The sequence below is a fragment of the Balaenoptera acutorostrata genome, chromosome 9, assembly GCF_949987535.1.
Source record: "Balaenoptera acutorostrata chromosome 9, mBalAcu1.1, whole genome shotgun sequence".
Taxonomy (NCBI): Eukaryota; Metazoa; Chordata; class Mammalia; order Artiodactyla; family Balaenopteridae; genus Balaenoptera; species Balaenoptera acutorostrata.
The window spans coordinates 55,901,259-55,925,629 of NC_080072.1; the positions used below are offsets into that span (position 1 = coordinate 55,901,259).

Consider the following 24,371-nt stretch of genomic DNA (forward strand, 5'->3'; position numbering starts at 1 on the left):
TAGGAGGGCTTCAAACTCTGAGCTTGAAAAAAAGTAACTTGAGCCAAGGAGGAATGCATCTGAACTGACTGCATTCCCTTTCTCCTCTCCCTTCCCTCCCCCACTCAAAACAGCAGCTTAGGCCAGAAGGAATGTGGTTGAAAGGTAAAGAGAAAGCCAAGAAGACTGAGCACAAAGGAGATGGAAACAAAAGGAGTGGAGTGTCTGGGATCAAAGAAAAGCCTTGCTTGAACCATAACACGTGTTTATTATTTGGCACGAGACCATTTATTAAGTTTGGTACTCTAATTCAGTTTTGAAACATGTCAGAATATTATAGTATTAAAGCCTGGAATGTCAAGGGGCTTCACAGTTTTTAATTGGGCCACTCTTGCCAGCATTGTATCTAAATAAAGTGGCTATCCAGAATTACTGTTCTCTTAACTCCTTCTCCATCAGCCAGACTATTCATGGGATACTGTTTGAGTTTCTATGTGAGGATGAGGATTTCATGCTGGTGCGCTGCATACCAAAGGATGAGAGGGCCAAGGTAGTTCCACTAGTATCTTGTTAGACTTCTCAGAAAAGGGGCTGGAGCCAGGTTTCTACCCTCCCTTGCTATATTTAGTATAAATAGAGAGGAGTTGTTTGAAACTTAGGAATCTCAGGAAAGCCCTGGAATAAGATGTTTACAGAAACCTGTAAAATTCTATCTAGATGATTTGTGCAGCTAATGCATATTTACACCCCCATTAGTAAGCAAAATAGGAATTTTGATCTAATTCTAACATGATGTTTAATTTTTCATTCACTTAAAAAAAGTTTGAGCATGTTTGCGTGAGTAGAAATTTGGAAGATTTATAGATCTTTCTAAAAGTTGCAGTTGTATGTTTTGCACTGCAAATTCTGTCTTTTCAATAGCATATATATTCATGTATTTTAAATTATTAATCTTCCATAATTTCTGCCACCATTTAAACAATGTACCAGGTAAGTGTAGACATCACTTTATTTGTATGGTAAACTCTCACCAAGCAAATTTATTAGTGATATTCTAATAAAATGATAGCAAAATAGGAGTAAGCCAGGAAAATGCTGAATAGCTTTTAGAATTTTTTCCTTTGACAATTAGCAATAGGTCTATTTCTGTCTCTCTTTCTTGTTTGTACCATTTTCTGTTTCAGAACTAGCATCAATTTGGAGATTATGTGATAACAAATTTGTGAGGGTTATTGGGGTCTTAAGAATCCCTCTTTCCCATGTCTTAGGTAGGACTATGTTATACCATGAAGGAATTTGCAGATTTCCCACTGTAACTCAATTGAATTCATCAACTCCTAGAAATTCCTTTCTTGACTGAGTATAAATTCTTCTCAAGTTGTAAAGTAATTTATTTGTTCCATTCAGTGAAAGTTGCTAGTGATTAGACAGCAGTGCCCACTTAGTATAAATCAAAGGCAAAAGTTAGACAAAACACATTTGAAAATTTTTATACCTTCCACTTGTGATGTGGCAGTTAATTTCAGTAGCATGATGTATGCTTGTTGAAGGAGACATTTAGTAGCTCTGTGACCATAAGCAAGTTATTTAACCTTTTGTTAATTCAGTTTTCCCATCTTAAAAATGGAGATAATAATATTACCAATTTCATAAGATTGAAAGAATTGTATGAGTTAATGCATGTAAAATGTTTAGAACAATGCCTCACATATACTAAGTGCTAATTGATGTTAATTATCATCATTACCATCATCATCATTATTCCACTATCCACTAACAAGGACTTTTGTGTACTCTATCTAAATTTGAAGAATCAGTGGACCTACAGAATCTTAAACTCTAGGTTGGGTTGTAGAATCTTTGGTTTTGAAAAAGGTGCAGAAATATTTCTGACTTAGTGAAGAGGTTGGTTGGTTGATTGGTTGATTCTGGGTGAATTTTAAGCCTCGACACTAATCATTAGTCAGGAAAAATGATACCACTACCTTTTGTGGAGCCAAGCCAAGGGAAGTGAACAACTGTCTTTTCATATTTCAACCTCTGTTTGGATTCCTAGGATAAAATTTGCTCAAGAAATTGAGTAAAACTGATAATAATGTCTGCTTAGGGGTAGAGTTCAATTGCCTCAAACATTCCTTAGAGTGAAGAATGGTATAAATAAGTAAAATTAAAGTAGTGGCAGGTTTCTTGCAGTGTCCTCAGATCTAGTATACTTTTTTTTAACAAGAAGGATAATAATATAACACATTGTCAGTGACACATGCAGTGATATATACAGCTCCCTTCTATCCCCCAGTACCTAGTCTCCCTCGTTTACTGCCTCAGTTTCCCTTGTTTGAAAGCCTTAGAACCTCTGGCCATGCAGGCAGTTAGGATAATTTTGCAAAAGTTCAATGAATTCCATCCTTAATTATTCAGGAAAATCTGATTTTTGAAATTATGAGTACTTTTTACCTTTTTAGCTTAATTATAACATTAAGTTCTAAAAGTTAGTAGAAATACTAGTTTTCATTAGCAATACCAGATTTAAACTAATGAAAATAATGTTGATATTTATTTAAAAGGCATGGGACAGTTTTTCATAGTTTCAATTATGTTCATTATAAGATTCAGATTATGGAATAAAATGTGTAAAAATCTAAGTGTGTGTGAAATTCCTTGAATTCTGATTATTATTCATAATTTTGATCTTGCTTGCTTAAAATAAAGCCTCTCCTGTTCACTCAGGACACTTTTTATAATTTAAAAAGTTATATTTGAGTGTATATATTTGCTTCATTTTTAGCAATTGAGAACTCTTGTAGCAGTGTTTTCTTTTTTGTTTAGTATGTCTGGACCTAATAGCTCTTCAGAATGGTCCATTGAAGGTCGTCGATTGGTACCCCTGATGCCTCGGCTGGTTCCCCAAACTGCCTTCACTGTAACAGCTAATGCTGTTGCCAATGCAGCTATCCAGCACAATGCATCTCTTCCAGTGCCTGCAGAAACAGGAAGCAAGGAAGGTGAGTAGAGAAATAGTTCTGTGTGTAGAAATGACTTTTCTCAGATTCTTCAAGAAAAGTTGTCTTATTTTTCATCTGTTTTTGTCCAGTGTTTAAAAGTTGTGAAACATAGTGAGCAACTCTTGTTCTGAAACGAGAAACTGCCAAGTTTTTAGTCTCAACCAAAATTAAATATCCCTTTTGTTCAAAGTGTGAATTATATTAATCACAAAATTGCAAAAAGCCTTCTTGGAATGAATTTTTGATATGAGCGTGTCTTGTTAGAAGTGGATAAAAGGCCTTAACAGGTGACATGGAAAATTAATAAGATGATAGAAGTCATTTATCTGCTGAAGAAAGATGCTCAACTGATACTTTAGAAAATAAAGCTCTGTTTTTGTCTTCTGGAATCAGTGGTATATGCTGCTTCTCTGTTCCAGTCAATGTGCTGAATCTGTTAGGGGTTACGTGGCCGATGGGGATGGCTTTCTTATTGTTATTTAATCTAATAATTGATACATGCTTTAAAAATCCTTGGAGTTTCCTGAGGTCACCAAGAGTAATATTAAATTTGAGAGCGCATGTTTGGGTTGACTTCGGTAGCTTAGTTTGGTGTTACATGAAAATGACCCTGAAAATAATGCAGTTGTCAGATTACTTTGCAGAATTGTCTTTTCTTGACTAGCAATGGGTTGTGGAGCAGGATGAGACATTCCTTTCATGCATGCCAGACTCTGTTTTACATGGAAGGAAGCTATATTTAGGGAGAGACAGTTATCAGTGTGCAAACTTGGCCTCCATTGAGTTCCTGTTTTCTTTGTTGCAGGAGAGCTATCTTTCTTCTCTTCCCACTTTTATCTTTTCTATTTACCACCTCTCTGGTTCACTGGAAAGAATATAGAATTTTCAATAGTCTAATCTATGTTTGAATCCTAGTTTGCCATTTCTTTGCTTTGTGACCTCCAGCAAGTCTTTTTAGCTTCTGTGAGCCTTGGGTTCCTCATCTTTAAAATGAGGATGTGGTGTTGTGAGAATTAGTGATAATATATGGAAAGGATTTAGCATAATGTATGGTACTCAGTAAATAGTGCCTATGAGCTATTCCTGCTTGTTGTTGTTGTTATTCAAGAAACTGAAATATGATGTTGTCATTACCTTAGTTATTATTGCACTGCTTAGATGGCAAGTGACTAGTGAGTTGTTTATGATAAAAGAAACTTACCTTGTTTCTCTCCAGGAGCCAAGTTGGAAATTGCTATGGTTAGGGAAAAATTATCCATCACTCCATCATTGATACTGCTATTAGTATTAAAAAAGAATACAAGTATATGCTTTTTGTCCAACTCCTGCCATGAAGGAAAAATGATTTTCATTTTTCTCAGTTTTAAACTTGGTTTCTTTGTAACTGTGCTCTTCTCCATTGTCAGTGTCACCTGTAGACAGCTGCTAAATACTTGGGGAAAACCTAGTTAAGTGATGATTTTCAGGAAAGATTATTAATACATTTTAACCTAGTACTGCCCTCTAACTTCTGATTATATAAAAATGTTAAAATTGGCCTGCAGAAAAAAAAATAATTTTACTGTATGCATGGACAGTTTTGGTGAAAGTTAACAGCAGACTTTTTTATCGTTCCTTCAGTAGTGGTTTGCTATTCCTACACAAGTACCACGTCAACCCCAACCTCTACCCCTGTTCCAAGTGGCAGCATAGCAACGGTTAAGTCTCCAAGACCTGCCAGTCCTGCCTCCAATGTAGTTGTCTTGCCAAGTGGAAGTACTGTTTATGTCAAAAGTAAGTGATACTCTCAGTGTTATCAGGGCCATTTTAACTAAAAGCTGCAGCATAGGCTCTGATTAGATCTGCCTTCCTGATTAATTCATTGGTCCACTGGCTATTAGCAGTGGTTAGTTTTTGAAGGTTGTAAAGAATTCCTTTCTTTACATGTGACTAGGTATATATTGCTTTTTAATCAGTTCTGGGGGTTGAGAAATTACTTCTTTTTTGTTTTCTGTGGGGAATCTGCCTTGAACAGTGCTATACTCTAAGATTCACTTGTTTTGATTTTCATGGAATAGAAATGTGAATAGAAACTAAAGGAATGTGCTTATGTCATTTATTTAGTGTTTACTCCTATAATGTAATCTTTGTAGTGTTTTAAAATATTATTTATGTACCATATCATTCAACTGTTAAATTCAGTGAAGCATTCTAGAGAGTCCTTTCATATTTCTAGTTGACTGTAATTTTTTGAAGTTTATTTGCAGTTTTTAACCCCTTTGATTCTACGCTGTGAAGCAGTTTAATGTCCAGTTCATTTTTTGTTTTTAATGTCTGTTATGTCAGTATTGATTTGCTTTTGGTATTGACTGGAGATCATTAATATTTGACTTTCATTTTTCTCAGTATAGTTATAAACTTGATTTCTTTGTAGCTTTTAGAGGTGGACTTAGCTGTTTTAGACAAATGATTTTAGGTCATTGTCAGTCTTGTTTAGGGTTTAAAAATTGAGGGTATAAGGAGTTATGTTTTATTACCAATTCCATGAGTCATGCTGTATGCTTTTTTAAATGTCTGCTTTAAATTTTCTATGTATACTGCAAGGTTTTATGTTTCTCACTTGATTTTTTTAAAAAGTACAAAAACAGTTGAGGCTTTAGTGCATTAAGAAAAAACTAAGAATCTGGGAGTATTAAGTTTATATCAGATTTCTGTGGATTTAGCCAAGATGATCTTTTAAAATAACCGTAGAGGTCTATTTTTTAATTGTTTTTTTAAATGTTGAAAGTGAATCCCAAACATGAAGAAACCATTTCACACAATATATAGTTTGAAGTAACAGGAAGTTTATTGTTTCATTCTCAGAAGTCACACAGGCAACATTAGTTTGAGATATAATCATTCATTCACCTAACTTCATATGTGCAAGACACTATACCAGGGAAAGAAACCGATAAGACTTAGTCGTTGTCCTTTGGGAGCCCCTTAATAACAGGAGATGTGCAGACTGACAGCCACATTACCATGGGGTAAGTGATACAGAAGAGAATGTACAAAGTGCTTTCTAAGCTCAGAGGAGACATGAATTCGCTTTGCTTAGAGGAGTAAGGGAAAGCTTCACCAAGGAGATGGCTTGCAGGATGATGATTGCTGGATGATGAAGAGGTCATTGAATGTATGTGGTGTTCCCCAAAGAACAATAGTATATAGAGACTCCAGATGGACAGAATATGTGATAAGGTGGCTTTGGGGAATGGTGAGCAGTTCAGTGTGCCAGGATTATAAGGTGGGTGGAATAGGGTATTGTGTTCTTAGAAAGATATGAGACCTTGAATGATAAAGTAATGATTTTTGTGCCTCATCTTGTAGAGAGATAAAAACTACTAAAGGATTTGAGGCAGGGCATTGGCTTTATTAGATGTGTGAGATTTTTATAGCTGGTAGTAGCATGAAGGGTAGAATGGAAGGGGAGAGATTAGAAGCATGTACACCTTTTAGGAGGTTGTCGCTAAAATACAGGCAGGCGATAAGAAGGCCTGACATGGCCATAGGGTTAAAGAAAAAAGGGAAGCCATTCAGAGACAGCTTCCCTGAGGGAGGATTGATAGAACTTACTGTCTGATTGGGCATGAGGCAAAGGGAGACGTCAAGGATGACTGATAACGCAATGATTTAAAAATAAAGTATAAAATACAATGTTATATTGCTATAAATGTAGCAATATTGTCACTGCCTTACAGGTGTTAGCTGTTCAGATGAAGATGAAAAACCCAGAAAACGAAGGCGAACAAACTCTTCTAGCTCCTCCCCCGTTGTCCTAAAGGAAGTTCCAAAGGCTGTTGTTCCGGTCTCAAAGACGATCACTGTACCTGTGAGTGGCAGTCCTAAGATGAGCAACATCATGCAGAGCATTGCCAACTCCTTACCACCCCACATGTCTCCTGTGAAAATAACCTTCACCAAACCATCAACACAGACAACAAACACAACAACACAGAAGGTACGTGGTGGAGGGAGTCTGTCTGCCAATTGCTGTTTTTATCTCTTTCAGTCAATATGATTCAGATTTAACAAACATGCACTGAGTGCTTACTATGTGCTTGGCATTATGGTGGGAATGTTCACATCTCTTTCTTTAATTCTGCACATAAAGCTTTGGGTTAGGTATTATTATTTCACTTTTTGTATATATTTTTGTATATGAGGCTCAGAGATGCCAAATGACTTGCCTAATATGACACAGCTAGCAGATCTTCTAAGACTTTCATTATATTTTACTATTGTGATTCCATTTGGGAAAAAAATTAAAATATAAAGGATTCTTTCAGCCTGTATTTGGATAACTTTACCTTTAGGAACTTAGTTCTTATATTGCCAGAGTAATGAAGTTGTCAGAGTTAGGTGTTTCATAGACAAAAGGAAGGATGTGATTAAGTGAATAATTGTTATCATCTTCTGTTTTAATTCTTAAATGCTATCATTAATTCATTTCTAAACTCTTCTCTCAGTATGTTCAAATCATCAGTATTCTGTCAATTTTGTTATTAGAACCCTCTACTTGCCACACTGATCTGGATGCTGATGGTACCCTAGGCTTGTTATATACCTCTGTGTCTGAGATCTCCCTTCACTATCATTCTGATCTTCTTTCTTCGTTTATTTACTGATTTGCTGGAGCATATCCTCCAGTAGCTTCTTGGTATATGGGTGGGATGGAAAGTAAAGTTTTTGAGACCTTGCATGGTAGACTGAAAATTTCTTTATTCTACCCTCCTACTGTCTTGATGTAAGTTTAACTAGGTAAGTATTCTAGGTGGGAGGTCATTTTCCTTGAGAATTTTGAGGATATTGCTTCATGGGCTGTTGGCTTCCAGTATTGCCTTTGAGAAGCCCAGTAATGCCATTCTAATTCCAGATCCTCTTTTTCTCTTGGAAAAAGTCAGAGTTCTGAAACTTCAAGGTAATTTTCCTTGGTGTGGGTCTTTCTTTTATCCATTGGGTTACACACTCTGTGGCCCCTGTTATTCTAGACACTCATATCCTTCCATTCTGGGAAATTTCTTGAATTATTTCTTTGATTTTTCTCTGTCCTCTCTTTTTGGATCACCTGTTATTCTGGATGTTGAATGCCTAGATTGATCCTTTAATTTTTCAGTCTTTCTCACCACCAGTTTCCATTTGTTTGCTTTTTCTACTGTAGTATAGTAGTTAAAAGCCTGGATTTTAGAACTAGACTTCCTGAATTTGAATCCCCTTTTATGCTACTTACTAGCTATGTGACTTTGGGAAAACTAAACTCTAGACCTAAGTTTTTCTCTTGTAAAATAGGGAAAATAATATATCTATTTTATAGGGTTTTGGGGTGTAAATAAATCAGATAATAAATACAAACCAGTAGAACAGAGCCTAGCACATAGTAAATGCTCTGGAAGTATTATTTTCTTTATCTTTTAACTTTATCCTTCATTACTTCTCTGGAATTTTTCATTTTTGCTATCCTATTTTAAATTTCTAGTAACTCTGTCTGGTTTTCTGAAAGTTTCTTTCTTTATTTTTCTTTTAAATAGCATCCTGCTCTTTCATAGTCACTATGTTCTCTTTTCTGATGATATTCATGATAATTTTTTTTTGATGTTTTCTCTCTTACCTGTAAATTTCTTTTATCTATTCATTTTGATCTCTTCCATTTCAGTTTCCTTAAATGCTGGCTGTGGAAACGGACACTAAAAGCTGACAGAAGGCTCTGTGTGTAGGGTGGGACATGCTGGCTGGTGACTTTCATTGTAGGTTGACCTAGCTGGGCTGTTTTGTTGATGAACACCCACTACCCCTTTACCTCACCAGTTGTCATTCATTAGGGCTTTTTTATGGACTGGACAGTTTCCTCAGAGAAGAATCTTCCAGTCTTTTGCCTACAGTAGTAAGCCTGTCTGCTAGTATTTTGGGAGTAAAGGGAGGGAGTGGGCTGGATAGTCTCATCATTCAGTATATAGACTTTACCTAACCTCTCTGTTTTCAGCATAGCACCTACCTGCCTCAGCCTGGTATCATCAAATTCCCTTGGATTCAATCTCTCCCTCACGAGAATAAGTTTCAAGTCTTCCTTGAGGATAAGGGAGGATAGCTGGGGATCTTAATGCTGCTTAAACAGATTTTCAACTAATTTACATCTCTTTAGTCCCACTTTTATCCCCACTTCAGAAGTATCTGGTGTTCTCAAATTACTGAGTCTTTCTGCAGTTCTCTGAAAGCTGTCTTGTTTTTTCTTCTGTTTGCTGTCTTAGGTTTCCACTTTCTTGAGTATGCTTGATCAGTTACTACTTGTCTGTTTGTTTTCCACTTTCCAGAAGTTGATAGCTATTGTCTCCTTTCCATTTTGACCTTATGGGTTTATGTGCCTCTTCTAAAAAATCCCTTCATACTGTTTTAGAGGGATTTTGGGGAAGGAGTAGAGGTGAATTCTTGTTTTCAATAGACAGTCTTTCTTACTTTTAAATCTTCAGGTCCATGATAATTTTCATTTAAAGAACCTCCTTGAGTTTCTTGGAAATATGTCATTATATAATATATAAAAAATTATAATTTTCTAAACAAACTAGAAATGACAGTGAGTTGATTTGTGTAATATAATTCTAGCTTCAGTCTTAGGATGAGGCATTATAGTTTAGTGTTAAAATCAAATAAGAATTTTTGTAGTCAAAGAGGCCTGGGTTAGAACCCCAGGTCTTCCAGTATGACCTGAGATAAATTAGTCTTTCTAAACCTGTTTACCCATCTGTGAGATGAGAATAATGCCAATTTTATAAGGCTACCATGAGGATTAAATGGGATTGGGTATTTTAAAGTACAGCATAATGTATGTACTTAGAAAATGTTAGGTCCCTTCCCTTGCAGGTATTTTATGGAAAGCAGTGTTACCTAACATTATTAACTTTGCAGTCTTCTTTGGTAGACCTATATAAAAATATTTTAATAGAAGGGGTAAACCTATAAGTGAAGTCAGTGAACTTTAAAAAAAAAAATTAATTGCAGTGTTGAGAATGCACTGTTCCAAATAATGAATTTATCAGTTCACTGAAGCTTACCCCTTAATATATAGAAATTGACTATTTTTTGGTGATTTCTTAAATGTTACACTGAACATAATTTTTGTATTTAATGACTCCAAGGTAATCTTTCTGAATATCAATTTTTATATATTATTATAATATTGCTTTCTGGGCAAGCTGTATATTAGGTGTCTTCAGCCTGCTCTACTCTAAGAATTTTTAAATCTACTTTTGTAATTTTTTACTACCTTCTTTGCTGGATCTATTTTATCAGTAATTCTTCTCTCTTCTCCCCCTTCTCATCTGCTCTTTTATTTTATTTTATTTTATTTTTATTAAAATTTTTTTTAATTTATTATTTATTTGTTATTTTTATTTTTGGCTGTGTTGGGTCTTCGTTTCTGTGTGAGGGCTTTCTCCAGTTGCGGCGAGTGGGGGCCACTCTTCATCGCGGTGCGCGGGCCTCTCACTATCGCGGCCTCTCTTGTTGCAGAGCAGAGGCTCCAGACGCTCAGGCTCAGTAGTTGTGGCTCACGGGCCCAGTTGCTCCGCGGCATGTGGGATCTTCCCAGACCAGGGCTCGAACCCGTGTCCCCTGCATTGGCAGGCGGATTCTCAACCACTGAGTCACCAGGGAAGCCCTCATCTACTCTTTTAATTTGATATTTGAGAAATAATGTAGCAAAGTTATAGCTAAAAGAGCACCCATCTCAAATCCATGTCCTTTTATTTCCTTATTCTGTTTTGCTTATAACTAGTTGACATTATATTTATTTATTTCCTATTTCTCCCATAGAGTATAAGTTACTGAAGGTAGAGACTTTGTCTTATTCATCCCTATTCCATAGTGTTTAGAACAGTGCCTGACATGCAATAGGTGTTGACTAATATTTGTTGAATGAATGAATGAATAAATGAATAAGTATATCTGGTTCCAGTACTGGCTCTCCACCTCTCTTGAGCCTCAGCTTCCTTATAAAACAAAGATAATAATAGTGCTTACTAGATAATTAAATGAGATGATTCATGGAAAGTGCTTAACATAGTGCATATGATGAGTGTTCAGTAAATGTCACCTAACATTATTAACTTTCCAATCTTCTTAGTAGACCTATATAAAAATACTTGTAGTAGATGGGGGCTCACCTGTAAGTGAAATCGGTGAACTTTTTTTTTTTTGATTCACTGACGCTACCATATTTTAATTTTTTCTTTTCTTCTGAATTGTCAGTTGAGAGTGGATAGTTGAGATTGTCAGACTTGTAATGCTCATAAGAGGACATATTTATCTCCAAAGTCATACATGAGTCATACCATGAGATTCCAGGCTCAGAACCTTAGATTTGTCCTACTATGTTTAAAAAATAAACATTTAAAACAAATTAAATTAAAAATAAGACTCATTCATTCCACAAATATTTGCTAAGTATCTATTATGTTCTAGATGTAAAACTGTACTCTTACTTCATGTGTACTCAGTGCCATTACTTTTGTTATTTCTTGGACAAGCTGAGTGTGGGTAGGACTAATAGATATTCTTTGGGATTTTTCGTATGTTTTTTGTTTTCCTTTTTCTGGATAATTGGATTTTTTTTGAAATCTCTGTAAGGCTGTTGCCATTATTGCATTCACCTTGGATTTGTCACAAATCATATGGAAGTCAACTTAGGAAATTACTTTAGTTAAAGTTACTTTTACATTAAGTATAATTATTTATGAATTTGTGGACTTGATTCAAATTCAAATAGGTCATATATTTTCAGGGTAGACAAATTTCCACCTGTGTTAATGTGGTGCCTTCATTTTGAGTATAACGTTGGTACAACACTTATATAAACAAAGCAACAGAATATAGCTTTATGCTTTCACATGCTTGATTGATATTTTTCATTTTATCCTTAGGGTGCAAGTCCCAGCACTCTTAAGGAGTTTTTGTGAGTGCTAGAAGGTCAGTAATTTGAATTATGGCCTGAATAAACACTGTTTGGTTCACTTGGTTTCAAAATCCCTTTGTTTCCCTTGTTGTAACATGTAACTAAAGTGCAAGTAAATTTTCTTCAAGGTGGATCTCTAATTTTGGATAACCCCTTTTCAGATCAGAAATTAGCTTGTAGACTGAAATCTCAAAATATGTTTTATCATTTGTACCTGTAACCTAAAACATGCTCTAAAAGACTCTAGATTTATTTTGCTGAAGTTATTATCTTAATGTTAGAAGTGTACATGCATACTCTAGTTCTAAAATTGCAAATGTTTGACCCAAGTATGAATGCTTCCCCTTCCCTACCCATGACAGAGATTGTTTATTAACTGTGGCATACTTTCCTGCCAAGCCTTGGTGAATCCTCATCTGTGTCACAGAGTCCTTGTAAAAACTGTACTCTAGGAAGGCACTACTATTAGTTCAGAATTGGCAAATATGAAACCTAATTGCTATTACTACTCTTAATTGGCTTGGCTGTGCTAGTAACTGTGAGCTCTTTGGATTCTCAAGGGTATCAGAATTTGGGAAAAAGATATATAAGATTTTTTAATGAAACAAAAATAGAGTACATTAAAATAAATTTCCAGTTTTATTTGATCTATAACACCTTTACTGATATCCTTCTAACATTTATTAAGTAGTAATAACAAGATACTAATAAGTACCATTTGTGAACTGCCAAATATTGACCACCTGCTATGTGCCTAGCACTATGTTAGATGCTTCACATCATTATCTCATTTAATCCTTATAATGATTTGCAAGGTAGGTATTATTATCCCTATTTTATAGATGAAAATTGGAACCCAGAGATTTTAACATGTCCAGGGCCCTGCCATTTGTTAGTGGCAGAGGCAGGATTCAGCTCAGGTTCATTTAACTCTTAACTTCTGGTCTTTTTGCCATATTAGTCTACTTCTCGGTTTATATGATGGCTGATGGTTGTGTTTGTAATAGCGCTATATATGTGTTTACTGATTGAGTCTATGTAGAAGTATGCTTGTCAACTCTATAGAGGTGTTTGCTGGTCAAGACTTGTATGTCTCTCGACTCCTCAGATAATCAACAAACTCCTTAAAGTTATGGACACATACTTAGAATTCTCTAACACTGAAATATATAATAATAATGATATAATCAAAGCTTCTTTGAGATGTCAGTACTGAGTACAGACATACTCAGTAAGTTTGACTGACTGATTTAATTTCAGAACTTCTTTAGGACTGATACAAAAATGAAAAAGAATTTCTCCCTTAAATTCTTTGGATTCTTCAAAACAATTTTCTCTCCTAGGTAGGTAAAAGTAATTTTGGTGAAAGAGGAAAAAGACACTCTGTGTTTGGGGTATCATTAAACTACCATTATACTTGCCCAGAATAAAACTGATATTACAGATTTATAAGTAATTTTTGTGTTCTCAGCTGTAAAATGGGGATAATAATAGTATCTCTGTCATAGGATTGTTGGGAGATTTAAATAGGCCAATGTGTATTAGCTCTAGGAGCTAATCTTCTTTCCGTTCTTTTCCTCAACCCTGCCATTTCCATACGTCAAGTCCTGTTGACTCTACCTCTTAAAATAATCTGAATCTGATCACTTCTCTTTATTTTGACTACTAACACCCCAGTCCAAGCAGCCTCTACCGTTTCTTGCCTAGTCTACTGCAGTGGCTTCTTTACTAGTTTCACTGCTTCTACTCTTACCTCTTACACATAGCAGCTAGAATGATCTTTTAAAATATAAATCAAGTTTTGTTGTTTCCTTACTTAAAATCCTCTCATGGCTTCCCATTGTACTTAGTGTAAAACTTAGATTCTTTACTCTGGTTTACAAATTTGATCTGGACTCTGCTTACTTTTGCAACCCCTCCTTACCCTATATGCTTTTGCTTCTCTGGTTCTCTTTTCTGTTTTTAAATACAGCAAGCTAATTCCTACCTTAGGTCCTTTGCTCCATCCTGTTCTCTCTGTCTGAAATGCTTTGTCCCGTATCATCTACATTTTTCTAGTCATACTGGCTAACCTTGAAGTCTCTTTCCTGCCGCTTTTTTCCTCCATTCTGTGTATCTATGAGCAAATCCTGTTGGTTTTACCTTTAAATATATTCAGAATCTGTTCACTTTTCATCAGTTCTACCACAAACATTTTGGTCATTGCAAGAGCCTCCTAATTTGTCTGCCTGTTTCTACTGTCTCTGCCCTGCTGTACTTTTCACCTAGCAGTTCGAGTAATGCTTTTTAAAAAGTACTTTATTTTTTAGAACAGTTTTGGATTTATAGGAAAATTGAAAAGATAGTACAGAGAGTTCTCATATACCCTGTATTCAGTGTCCCCTATTCTTAACAATTTATATTAGTATGGTACATTTGTTACAATTAATGAGCCAATATTGATGCATTAATATTAACTAAAGTCCATGGTTTATTCAGATTTGTTTAGTTTTTACCTATTGTCTTTCTCTGTTCCAGGGTACCACATTATATTTTCTCGTCATGTCTCCTTAGGCTCCTCTTGGCTGTGAAAGTTTCTCAAACTTCCTTGTGTTTGATGACCTTGACAGTTTTGAGGATTACTAGTCAAGTATTTTGTAGGATGCCCCACTACTGCAATTTATCTCATGTTTTTCTCATGATTAGACTAAGGTTATGGGTTTTTGGAAGGAAGACCACAGAGATAAAGTGCCATTTTCGTCATAACATATCAAGGGTATATGCTATCAACAAGATCTTACATCATCTAGTCCCCCATTACTTTCCTAAATCTGTCTCCTACTGCTCTCTACCTTATAAATTTCAATCCCATTCATTAGGGTCCTTGAGGTTTCTTGAACATACCAAGCTTGCTTCTGCCTCAGGGGCTTTGTATTTGCTACTCCCTCTTCCATTGGATGCTCTTCCTCTAGGTAGCAACATGGATCAACCCCTACTTCTAGTTTCTGCTTAGTTGTCACCTTATCAGAGAGATCTTCATTGAACGTTTTATAAAAAATCATACACCACTTCCATTTTCTTTTATTTCCTACCCTGCTTTATTGTCTCTTCCATTTATCTCTACATGACATATATTTACTTTTTTATTTGTTTATTGTTTTTCTCCCCTTACTGGAATGTAGCTCCATGAAAATAAAAACTTTGTCTGTTTTGTTCATTCCACTATCCTCAGCCTCTGGAACCATGCCTGGCACATAGTAGATGCTCAACAAATATTTATAAACGAATGACTATCCAAATTATTTTCTAGAAAAATTGTGCCAATTTATACTCCCTAAGCAGTATATTGAAATGCTTACTTTGCTGGATCTTATACAGCATTGAATATTGTCTTTTAAAATGTTTGGTTGGTAAAAATTGTTTCTTTTAAATACATTTTGATGATTACTAGTAAAGGAGAGCTTTTGTATATTTTTAGTTGTAAATTTCTTTTTCTTGAATTGTTTCATCATGTTTCATAAGCTATTTTTAAATTGTATATAACTGTGAGTCTAGATACATTAGTAGTATGGTAGGTACATGAAAATAACTTATTTTATCTTCCTTAGGTTATTATAGTGACCACATCACCAAGTTCAACCTTCGTGCCCAACATTCTCTCCAAATCCCATAACTATGCAGCAGTCACTAAGCTTGTACCAACATCAGTCATTGCTTCCACAACCCAGAAGCCACCAGTGGTTATAACTGCTTCACAGTCCTCTCTGGTCAGTAGTAGCAGCAGTGGCAGCAGCAGTTCTACACCGTCACCTATTCCTAATACAGTTGCAGTAACAGCTGTGGTTTCTTCCACACCATCTGTGGTCATGTCAACAGTAGCACAAGGTAAGTGGTAATTCATCAGGTAATTCTGTCCCTGTGTTTATGGGAATTTCTTTCTTTTTAAATATTTTAATTTTATTGGAGTATAGTTGATTTACAGTGTTGTGTTAGTTTCAGGTATAGAGCAAAGTGATTCAGTTATACATATGCATATATTTATTCATTTTTAGATTCTTTTCTCATATAGGTTATCACAGAATATCACAGAGTTCCCTGTGCTATACAGTAGGTCCTTGTTGGTTATCTATCTTACATGTAGTAATGTGTGTATGTTCATCCCAAGCTCCTGATTTATCCCTCCCCGCAACGTTTCCCTTTTGGTAACCATAAGTTTGTTTTCGATATCTGTAAGTCTCTTTCTGTTTTGTAAATAAGTTCATTTGTATTTTTTTTAAAAAATCAGATTCCACATATGAGTGATATCATATGATATTTGTCTTTCTCTGCCTGACTTACTTCGCTCAGTATAAAAATCTCTAGATCCATCCATGTTGCTGCAAATGGCATTATTTCATTCTTCTTTATGGCTGAGTAATATTCCATTGTATATGTGTGCCACATCTTCTTTATCCATTCCTCTGTTGACGAATTTAGGTTGCATTTAGGTTGCTTCCATGTCTTGGCTATTGTAAACAGTGCTGCAATGCACATTGGGGTGTGGAAAGTTTGAAGAAGACTTTGTGGGTGTGTTTGTATGCTTTGGGTGTGAAGGTACCATCTGTTATATCAGAGATTACCACTTTCCCTCCCCTAGTTTGAGAATGTCAAGATAGTGGGTTACTCAGTTTCCTTATATTAATATCCTTACTCTGAGATTTTTTTTTTCAAATGCACAGTACCTAGTCACCTAGGCAATTATGTAGGTTAAATCTTGTCACCACAAATTTCAAAGGCATATACAAATATCTGTAATATAATGAAATTTTTAAGTGGGAAACTTGAAATTATTTTACTATAGGTTTTTTCAGAAGAAACATTAAGTATACAACCTACAACCTCTTCAAAGTAAGTTACCCAATGATAAGAAGTAGGGGGAAGAGGATGATTTCAAGGACATGCCATTCACCTTTTCTTCAGGCTTCTAAATTTTTCTGTATGGGAGGATGATAGAAAGTATTGAGAGGAACTGAGGCTGAAGTGAAGGACAATTGCTGCTTAATAGCAGAGGAAAGGAAATGTGGAAACCTCAGTTCCACGTTAGCTTAAATCACTTGAGCTCTCTTCCATATCTTTGTGTTCCTCTCGTATAAAGAGCAGATAGCACACTGTCAGAATTTTCTTTTTATAGTGTTGGTAAGTCTTAAGATGGGAATCAGAGGGAGCCATTTATTATACAGAATTCATAGCCATGGTTGTAGTCTTTCAAAGGGAGCACAGAAGCAATATAGAACAGTATTTAGTATTTGTTTTCATTGAATTTTACTTGCACAATATATAGCTTAAGATAGGCTGAGACTTGGAAATATCCTAGTTTATGAACTAGTGGTGATGCAGGCGCTCAAATAGGAAAACAGTGTTTTTCATAATTGCTTTAGTAATTTTAGTGTGTTCCATGTAACTGTTAGCAAGGAAGAGGTTACATAGATGCAGGCACAGTCAGTATTCATTCATTTTGCAGGTCTAACTGGTAGGATGTGAGAGCATCTGTCATTTTCTGCCTCCAATACCCATTTAATGTCTCAGTCAATGATAGGAAATAGTAGGCTTGAAATTTTCTTTTATTTGTTACCTTAAGTAATTTAAATAAACCATTCCAACCTTTCTGTTTGTGCAGCAGTAAACTACAACATAGGATTATTAAAAATAGAAATAATTTTTGTATAGAAAATCTATATAAATGTTGGTTGCAAACATGATCCAAATTCACCGTTTCAAAATTTCAAGGTGATGAGAGAAGGAAAGACCACCTGTTTCCTCACCTGACTGACCCCTGTATCAAAGTTATCATCCACTGATAGTTGTTGTTCCCTTCTAGTGCTCATCACACAGTTTGCCAAAGTCTTGCTGTACTAGAAGGATTACTGTTCTTCCAAGGAAATTGTTATTATTTGAGACAAGAGGGGTATTTCTCTTAGTTACTATTGATATATTTTTAAGCAAAATGAATATTCCATGCTTCTGTTTTTCATTCTTATATTTCTCCAACTATCTTCTGAATCTCTTGGGAACTTATGACTTCCCTATTTTCTCCTTTGTTTCTTAGCATCCTATATCTCTTTGAGTCCTAAGTCATTTTAGGGGAGCTAGACAAGACATCTCAAAGATTTCTCATAAATTCAATACAGCATGAAAGATGTAAAAGTAAACTATCTGAATGTAGATACTCAAGGAAACTATATGATTATTTTGGGTTTTTGTTTGAGATATTTAATTTAGATATAAGTGCTAAGGAAATTAAGGCATTTTCTTTTAAAAAGGTAAATGTTAGTGGAAGTGGTAATATATAAATTGCAGTTGTGATTCTGACTGCAGGGCTTCTTTAGCAGCTCTTGTGTGGGTACCTAGGGGACAAGGGCATTCAGTGTCTGCTTCTGTTGGGGACTAGAGACAGACTGTTTTAGAGCTGATTTATCTGTCTCTGGTTAGTCTTATAGGGGCAGCTGGTCGTAGAGGGGGAAGAGTCTTAGTAGCAATAACTTCGTGGCTGACTCCATGTTTATAAGTGTAGAGATGGTTCCAGAGGTAGGGAGTAGGGGGATTGTGTATGGTTGGCTCATACAGGAAGTCTTAAATTCTACCAATTAGAATGCTTATTCTGAATTGGTCATCCATGAAACAGGATAACTGAAATTTTCTATTTTATTATGGAAAATTCCAAACATATAAGTGGATAGAATAGTAAAATGAACCCTCATTGTACCCATTATCCAGCTTCAAGGATAAGCAACACATCGTCAGTCTTGTTTCATCTGTACCTGCTATTTTCCTCTACACATCAGTGACCCGGAATCTTTTGAAGCAAATCCTAAATATCATATAATTTCAGTTATAAATACTTCAGTATGTATCACAACTCACAATACCACTATCACATCTAGAATTTTTAACAATTTCTTCATATAATAAAATATTTAGTTAGTATCTAAATTTCCTTGATCATGTCATAAAAAAATTTTTTTAAAGTGAGATCTAAATAAGGTCCGTACATTGATTGATATGGTTATATCTTTTTAACTCATGGGTCCCTCTTCTGTTTTTTTCTTTTCTTTTCAAATTATTTGTTGAAGAAATCAGTCATTTTCCTGAGTTTCCCATAGTCTGGGTTTTGCTGATTTTAATTCCCATGGTTTAACAAGTTCTCCTGTTTATTTATTTTTTTATTAAATTTATTTATTTTATTTTTGGCTGCATTGGGTCTTTGTTGCTGCGCACAGGCTTTTCTCTGGTTGTGGCGAGCGGGGGCTACTCTTCGTTGAGGTGCGCAGGCTTCTCTTGTTGTGGAGCACGGGCCCTAGGTGTGTGGGCTTCAGTAGTTGTGGCTCACAGGCTCTAGAGCGCAGGCTCAGTAGTTGTGGTTCACGGGCTTAGTTGCTCCACGGCATGTGGGATCTTCCCAGGCCAGGGCTCGAACCCATGTCGCCTGCATTGGCAGGCGGATTCTTAACCACTGTGCCACCAGGGAAGCCCCTCTCCTGTTTATATTTCCATAAAACTGGTAGTTAAATCAAGAAACTTGATCAGATTCAAGTCTGATTGTTTTTGGAGATATGGGGAATGAACATTCGATAAGTGGTATTCCTGATGTGTACCTATAAGTGTATTTAAGTGTACTTCCTGTTGCATCATTTTAGGAGGCACATGTCTGGTCTCTAATGATATTAACATTAATCGGTAGATATAAGTATTACCAAATGTTTTTATAGCTATTGGTAATCTTTCCCTAGATCATTATTTTATTGGTAGTTACAAAATGAATTTTGTCTTCATTTTCTTCATTTATTAGCTGGAATTCTTAAAGAACTTTAACTTGCTACCATGGGTTATCCTGAGGTACAGTTCATACAGGAATTATTTCCGTTTATTTATATGTTTTCAGATAATGAGATGGTTCAGTGACCAATAAGATTTTTGTTCCCCATATCATTAAGATTTCTTATGTCTGTCAATCCATCACAAATATTCTTTTGGTGCTCAAATTGTCCAATCTGTTGCAGTGGGAGCCTCTTCAAGTTGGCTCCTAAATTCTTCTGACACAACCACAAAAGACAAATTGATCAAATTTTCCTTTTTTGGGTGGCGTCTATTTGTAGTATCAGTTATTGAGAGGAGTGTAAAAACCTCTAGCTGTAATTGTGGGTTTATACATTTTTCCCTTTGTCAGTTGTTGTCGCACGTATTTTGAGCTCTGTTATTAGGTGCATGCACGTTTAGGATTGTATATTCTTGATGAATTGACTTCCTTTTTATTATGAAACATTGCTCTTTTTCTCTGGCAGTACTCCTTATTTTGGTGTTTACCTTTTCTGATATTAATGTAGCTAGTCCAACTTTCTTATAATTAGGGTTTGCATCATATTTTTCATTTGTTTACTTTTAACCCGTCTGTGCCTTTGTATTTAAAATGCATCTCTTATGAACATTGTATAGTCAGGGCTTACATTTTTATCCATTCTGACCATCTTTGCCTTTTAATTGAAGTGTTTAGTCCATTTATATTTGATATAATTATCAATACGATTGAGTTTAGGTCTACTATCTTAATAATTGTTTTTTATTTGTTTTCTGTATTCTTTGCTTTTCTCCCATTTTACTGTCTTCTTTTGGATTTATTGAGCTTTTTAAGAAAAAGGATTCCATTTTATCTCTTACATTGGCTTATTAGCTTTACGTTTTTTTTTTTCTTTTTTAATAATTGCTTAGGGTAGGGTTCTCAACCTCCACATATGGACATTTTGGACCAGATAATTCTTTGTTATGAGGGGCTGACTTGTGCATTATAGGATGTTCAGCAGCATTCCTGGCTTTTACCTACTAGATACCAGTAGCACACCCTCCTGTCATGACAATGAAAAATGTCTCTAGTGATTGCCAAATATCCAGGGGCAAAAGGGAGAGCACAATTGCCCTGACTTGAGGATATGGGGAGGGGGTGGGGTGAGATGTGACAGGGTAAGAGAGTGTCATGGACATATATACACTACCAAATGTAAAATAGATAACTAGTGGGAAGCAGCCGCATAGCACAGGGAGATCAGCTCGGTGCTTTGTGACCACCTAGAGGGGTGGGATGGGGAGGGTGGGAGGGAGGGAGATGCAAGAGGGAAGAGAAATGGGAACATATTGTATATGTATAACTGATTCACTTTGTTATAAAGCAGAAGCTAACACACTATTGTAAGGCAATTATACTTCAATAAAGATGTTTAAAAAAAAAAAAAAAAGAACTCAGCTCTGGAGCTTACATTATACATTGTAAATTATAACAGTCTGTCTTCAACTTCCCATATTGTGTTAGAATCTTAGAATAATACACTTCTATTTCTATTTCTGCTCTCTCATCCTTGTACTCCGGTTATCATACATTTTAATTATATATATCATAAACCCCACATTGCATTGTTACTACTTTTGCTTTAAACGGTCAATTTTCTTTAAAAGAAATTACAGAAAGGTGGGGGGGAATCTTTTATATTTACCAACCTCATGTACTTTTCCTACTCTAGTCCTTAGTTTAGCCATTTCTCTAAGGAGCCCTGATTCATTTTAGTGGAAAGTGATAATTAGAAGAAAATCTGGGTGCTAGATATGCTCATTGCTAGGGTGTGTGTGTGTGTGTGTGTGTGTGTGTGTGTGTGTGTGTGTGTGTGTGTGTGTGTGTGTGTGTGTCTGTCTGTCTGTCTGTCTGTCTGCATGTAGATTTATACACACACTCACGTATATACATCTATTTATTTCTATATATTGAAAACTTTGGGTCCATACTGATATGTCCAATTTCAAACTCTGCTTGTTAATTCTAGTTTTCTCCCTTCTTCTTCAAAAACCTAGCTTCCATTATCTTTCATATACTTACTTATTTTATCAGTTCCCCACTCTATAACCAATCTGTCATTGTTGCTGCTGTTGCCTCTACCTTCATGCAGATACCTTCCTCATTCCACTCAGGTTCTGACATCTTGCAGACTTCTACTTCACTTCACCTGAGTTCTGACACTTTCCCCATGTCACCCTTTTGCATGATGTCTTTCTCACCCTGCTCAATTCTGACACCTGTGCCAGACCACCCTCCTCCCCAGAAGTCTTCTTCACCCAGTTTGGACTCTGATCCCACCCCTTCCTGTGGGCATCCTGCTCAAGCTTTGAGACCCTGTGCTAGGTGGCTCACATTCATGGAACCCCTCTTTATCCTACCTGAGTTCTAATTCTCTATGTGGCACTGTACCCTGAGCTCCCACAGCATGTACTCCTTCCTCAGCCTACTTGGACTCTGACTCCCATGCTCAGTCAGTCTCTGCAGTGGGTTCTAACACCCCATGCTTAGCCATTATTCTGCTTAGCCATCTAGTTGTCCATTGTGCTTTGCAGCATCTGATGGCTTTAGCGCTAAATTTTTGTGAATCGAAGAGCAAAAGGAAGAGGAAGGGGGCTTTTTATTTGTTAAAACAAAAATAACATTTATAACAATTTGTAATGATAGATTTGTGTGATCATTTGATTGTCTTCTCTAACCTTCCTGAAGGTAGGGACTGTTTCATGGATACAAAAGAGTTTCCCAAGGATATAGCATAAAGTATATGCTCAGTAAGTTTTTATTGAATGAATAAATATCTAAAGGAATTAAGTACTTTAATAAGATCACACAACTATTATGAGTTTATGTGTTGAAGACATAATTTGAACACAGTTCTCTGATTGTGAAGTCACCCTGACTGCCTTTACATTAGATACTTTTCGTATATAAAAGGATATAGAGAACGTAGATTAGTTAGGGAGTTACTCATGTGCACAGTTTACCTCAATTAATACAAGAGTTCATTATGAATGCAATATAAAGGTTAAAGTTTTCAGATAGTTTAAAAATAGTGTCTTTTACTTGAATAGCACTTTATATTCATTAAGTTATAAAATGTTGGTACTGAAAAGGGCTCCAGAGATAATCTAGTTCAGTACAACTAAGCAGTATAACATACACATGTCACCAAGATCCTAGCATTCAGGGAGGGATGGGGGTGGGCAAGGCAGGAGAATGTGTAAGTAATGTGAGTAAGCCCTCCAGGTGATTCTGACTACATCTTTCTTTTGTCTTCTCTCAAACTATTCCTCAATCTATGATTTTACCTGATCCATATAGCAACCCTTAGAGAATTATAGGGCAAGGAAAATTCAACATATGGGGAACCTGAGAGAGTCAGAGTGACTACTCAAGGCTTCTTCTTCATTTTTATTATTCTCCAGAAACACTTTATATCAAAATGTTATATTATCTAAAATTTGTCATAGTGGGGCTGTGGTGGAGGAAGGAGTGAAATAGCCTATTTGATAATTGGAACTTGGTAATTAGGCCATCAATTTATCAGTTTCTTTTCATTGTTTTATCAGTGCTCAAAAAATTGATATGGAGAGTTATATTCTAGGTTCTTCCTGTGAGGAGTATTAATTTACTTACAGATAATAGTCCTATTGTGTTGTTGATGAATTATAAGATTACTGATGAAAAATCTTGGAGAGGGAAGAATTTCTGTCAGACTTACCCATCTTTAGTGAAAATTGTTGGTATTTGCTACCTACGCATGCTTGCTAATATTAGTATTGCATTGAAAAGAAGTGTCTTAAAACCTTGTATCAGGAGAATTTTTTTGCTGTGGATATGTTGAATAGTATGCCCACTTGTAACTTTTCACATGATTATTTAATGACCCAGTTCTCAAGAAATGATTTTATTTATAGATTATTGGAAATGAGATATAGAAAAGCTGTTGTACTTTGCCATGCTGAATAATTCAAAAGGTGAATATTTCAGTGTGAATTATTTTGTCTAATGCTATGTTTAAGTTGACTCATTAGAACCTGAAAAGTAATATTCGAAAAACTGTATTACAAATAAGATTCAAAACCTAGTTTGCTTTGTTCTTGTTTTTTTTTTAAAACATCTTTATTGGAGTATAATTGCTTTACATTGTTGCTAGTTGCTGCTGTATAACAAAGTGAATCAGCTATACGTATACATATATCCCCATATCCCCTCCCTCTTGCGTCTCCCTCCCACCCTCCCTATCCCACCCCTGTTCTTTTATTCACATTGAGAACCTATGTTTTTTAAGAGAAAAACCTATTGAGAGACATGTGTGAGAACATCCTGCCTGATACTTTGTTTCTTTTGTTTTGACTCTTCACCAAGGGAAAGTCAGTTAGTTTTTTGAGTGTTAGAGCAATGATGCCGCCCTTGCAAAGTTTGAGGACTAGATATAAAATATGTAAAATACCATACACATTATATCTGACACTTACTAGGTGCTTAATAATCATTATTTTTGTTGATTTACCTAGTTTTAAACTATTACTACAATAACCAGAAGTAGCTTTAATTATGTTTTACTATTAAATGTTCTAATCCTTACTCTTCTATA

At 35.6% G+C, this 24,371-nt stretch overlaps 1 protein-coding gene across 18 annotated transcripts in view; it reads left to right on the plus strand.

Annotated features, from left to right (window-relative positions):
- EMSY (EMSY transcriptional repressor, BRCA2 interacting) overlaps positions 1 to 24,371 on the plus strand; it is an 83,388-nt gene that overhangs the window by 10,802 nt on the left and 48,215 nt on the right. For 7 of the 18 annotated variants that reach the window (XM_057553813.1, XM_057553810.1, XM_057553802.1 and 4 more), the window contains 4 exons: positions 2,806 to 2,981; positions 4,581 to 4,754; positions 6,701 to 6,960; positions 15,531 to 15,807. In XM_057553813.1, coding sequence (XP_057409796.1) covers positions 2,806 to 2,981; positions 4,581 to 4,754; positions 6,701 to 6,960; positions 15,531 to 15,807 — 887 coding nt within the window. The remainder of the gene's footprint in view (positions 1 to 2,805; positions 2,982 to 4,580; positions 4,755 to 6,700; positions 6,961 to 15,530; positions 15,808 to 24,371) is intronic. The other 11 variants (XM_057553803.1, XM_007187552.2, XM_057553807.1 and 8 more) reach the window with 3 other exon arrangements.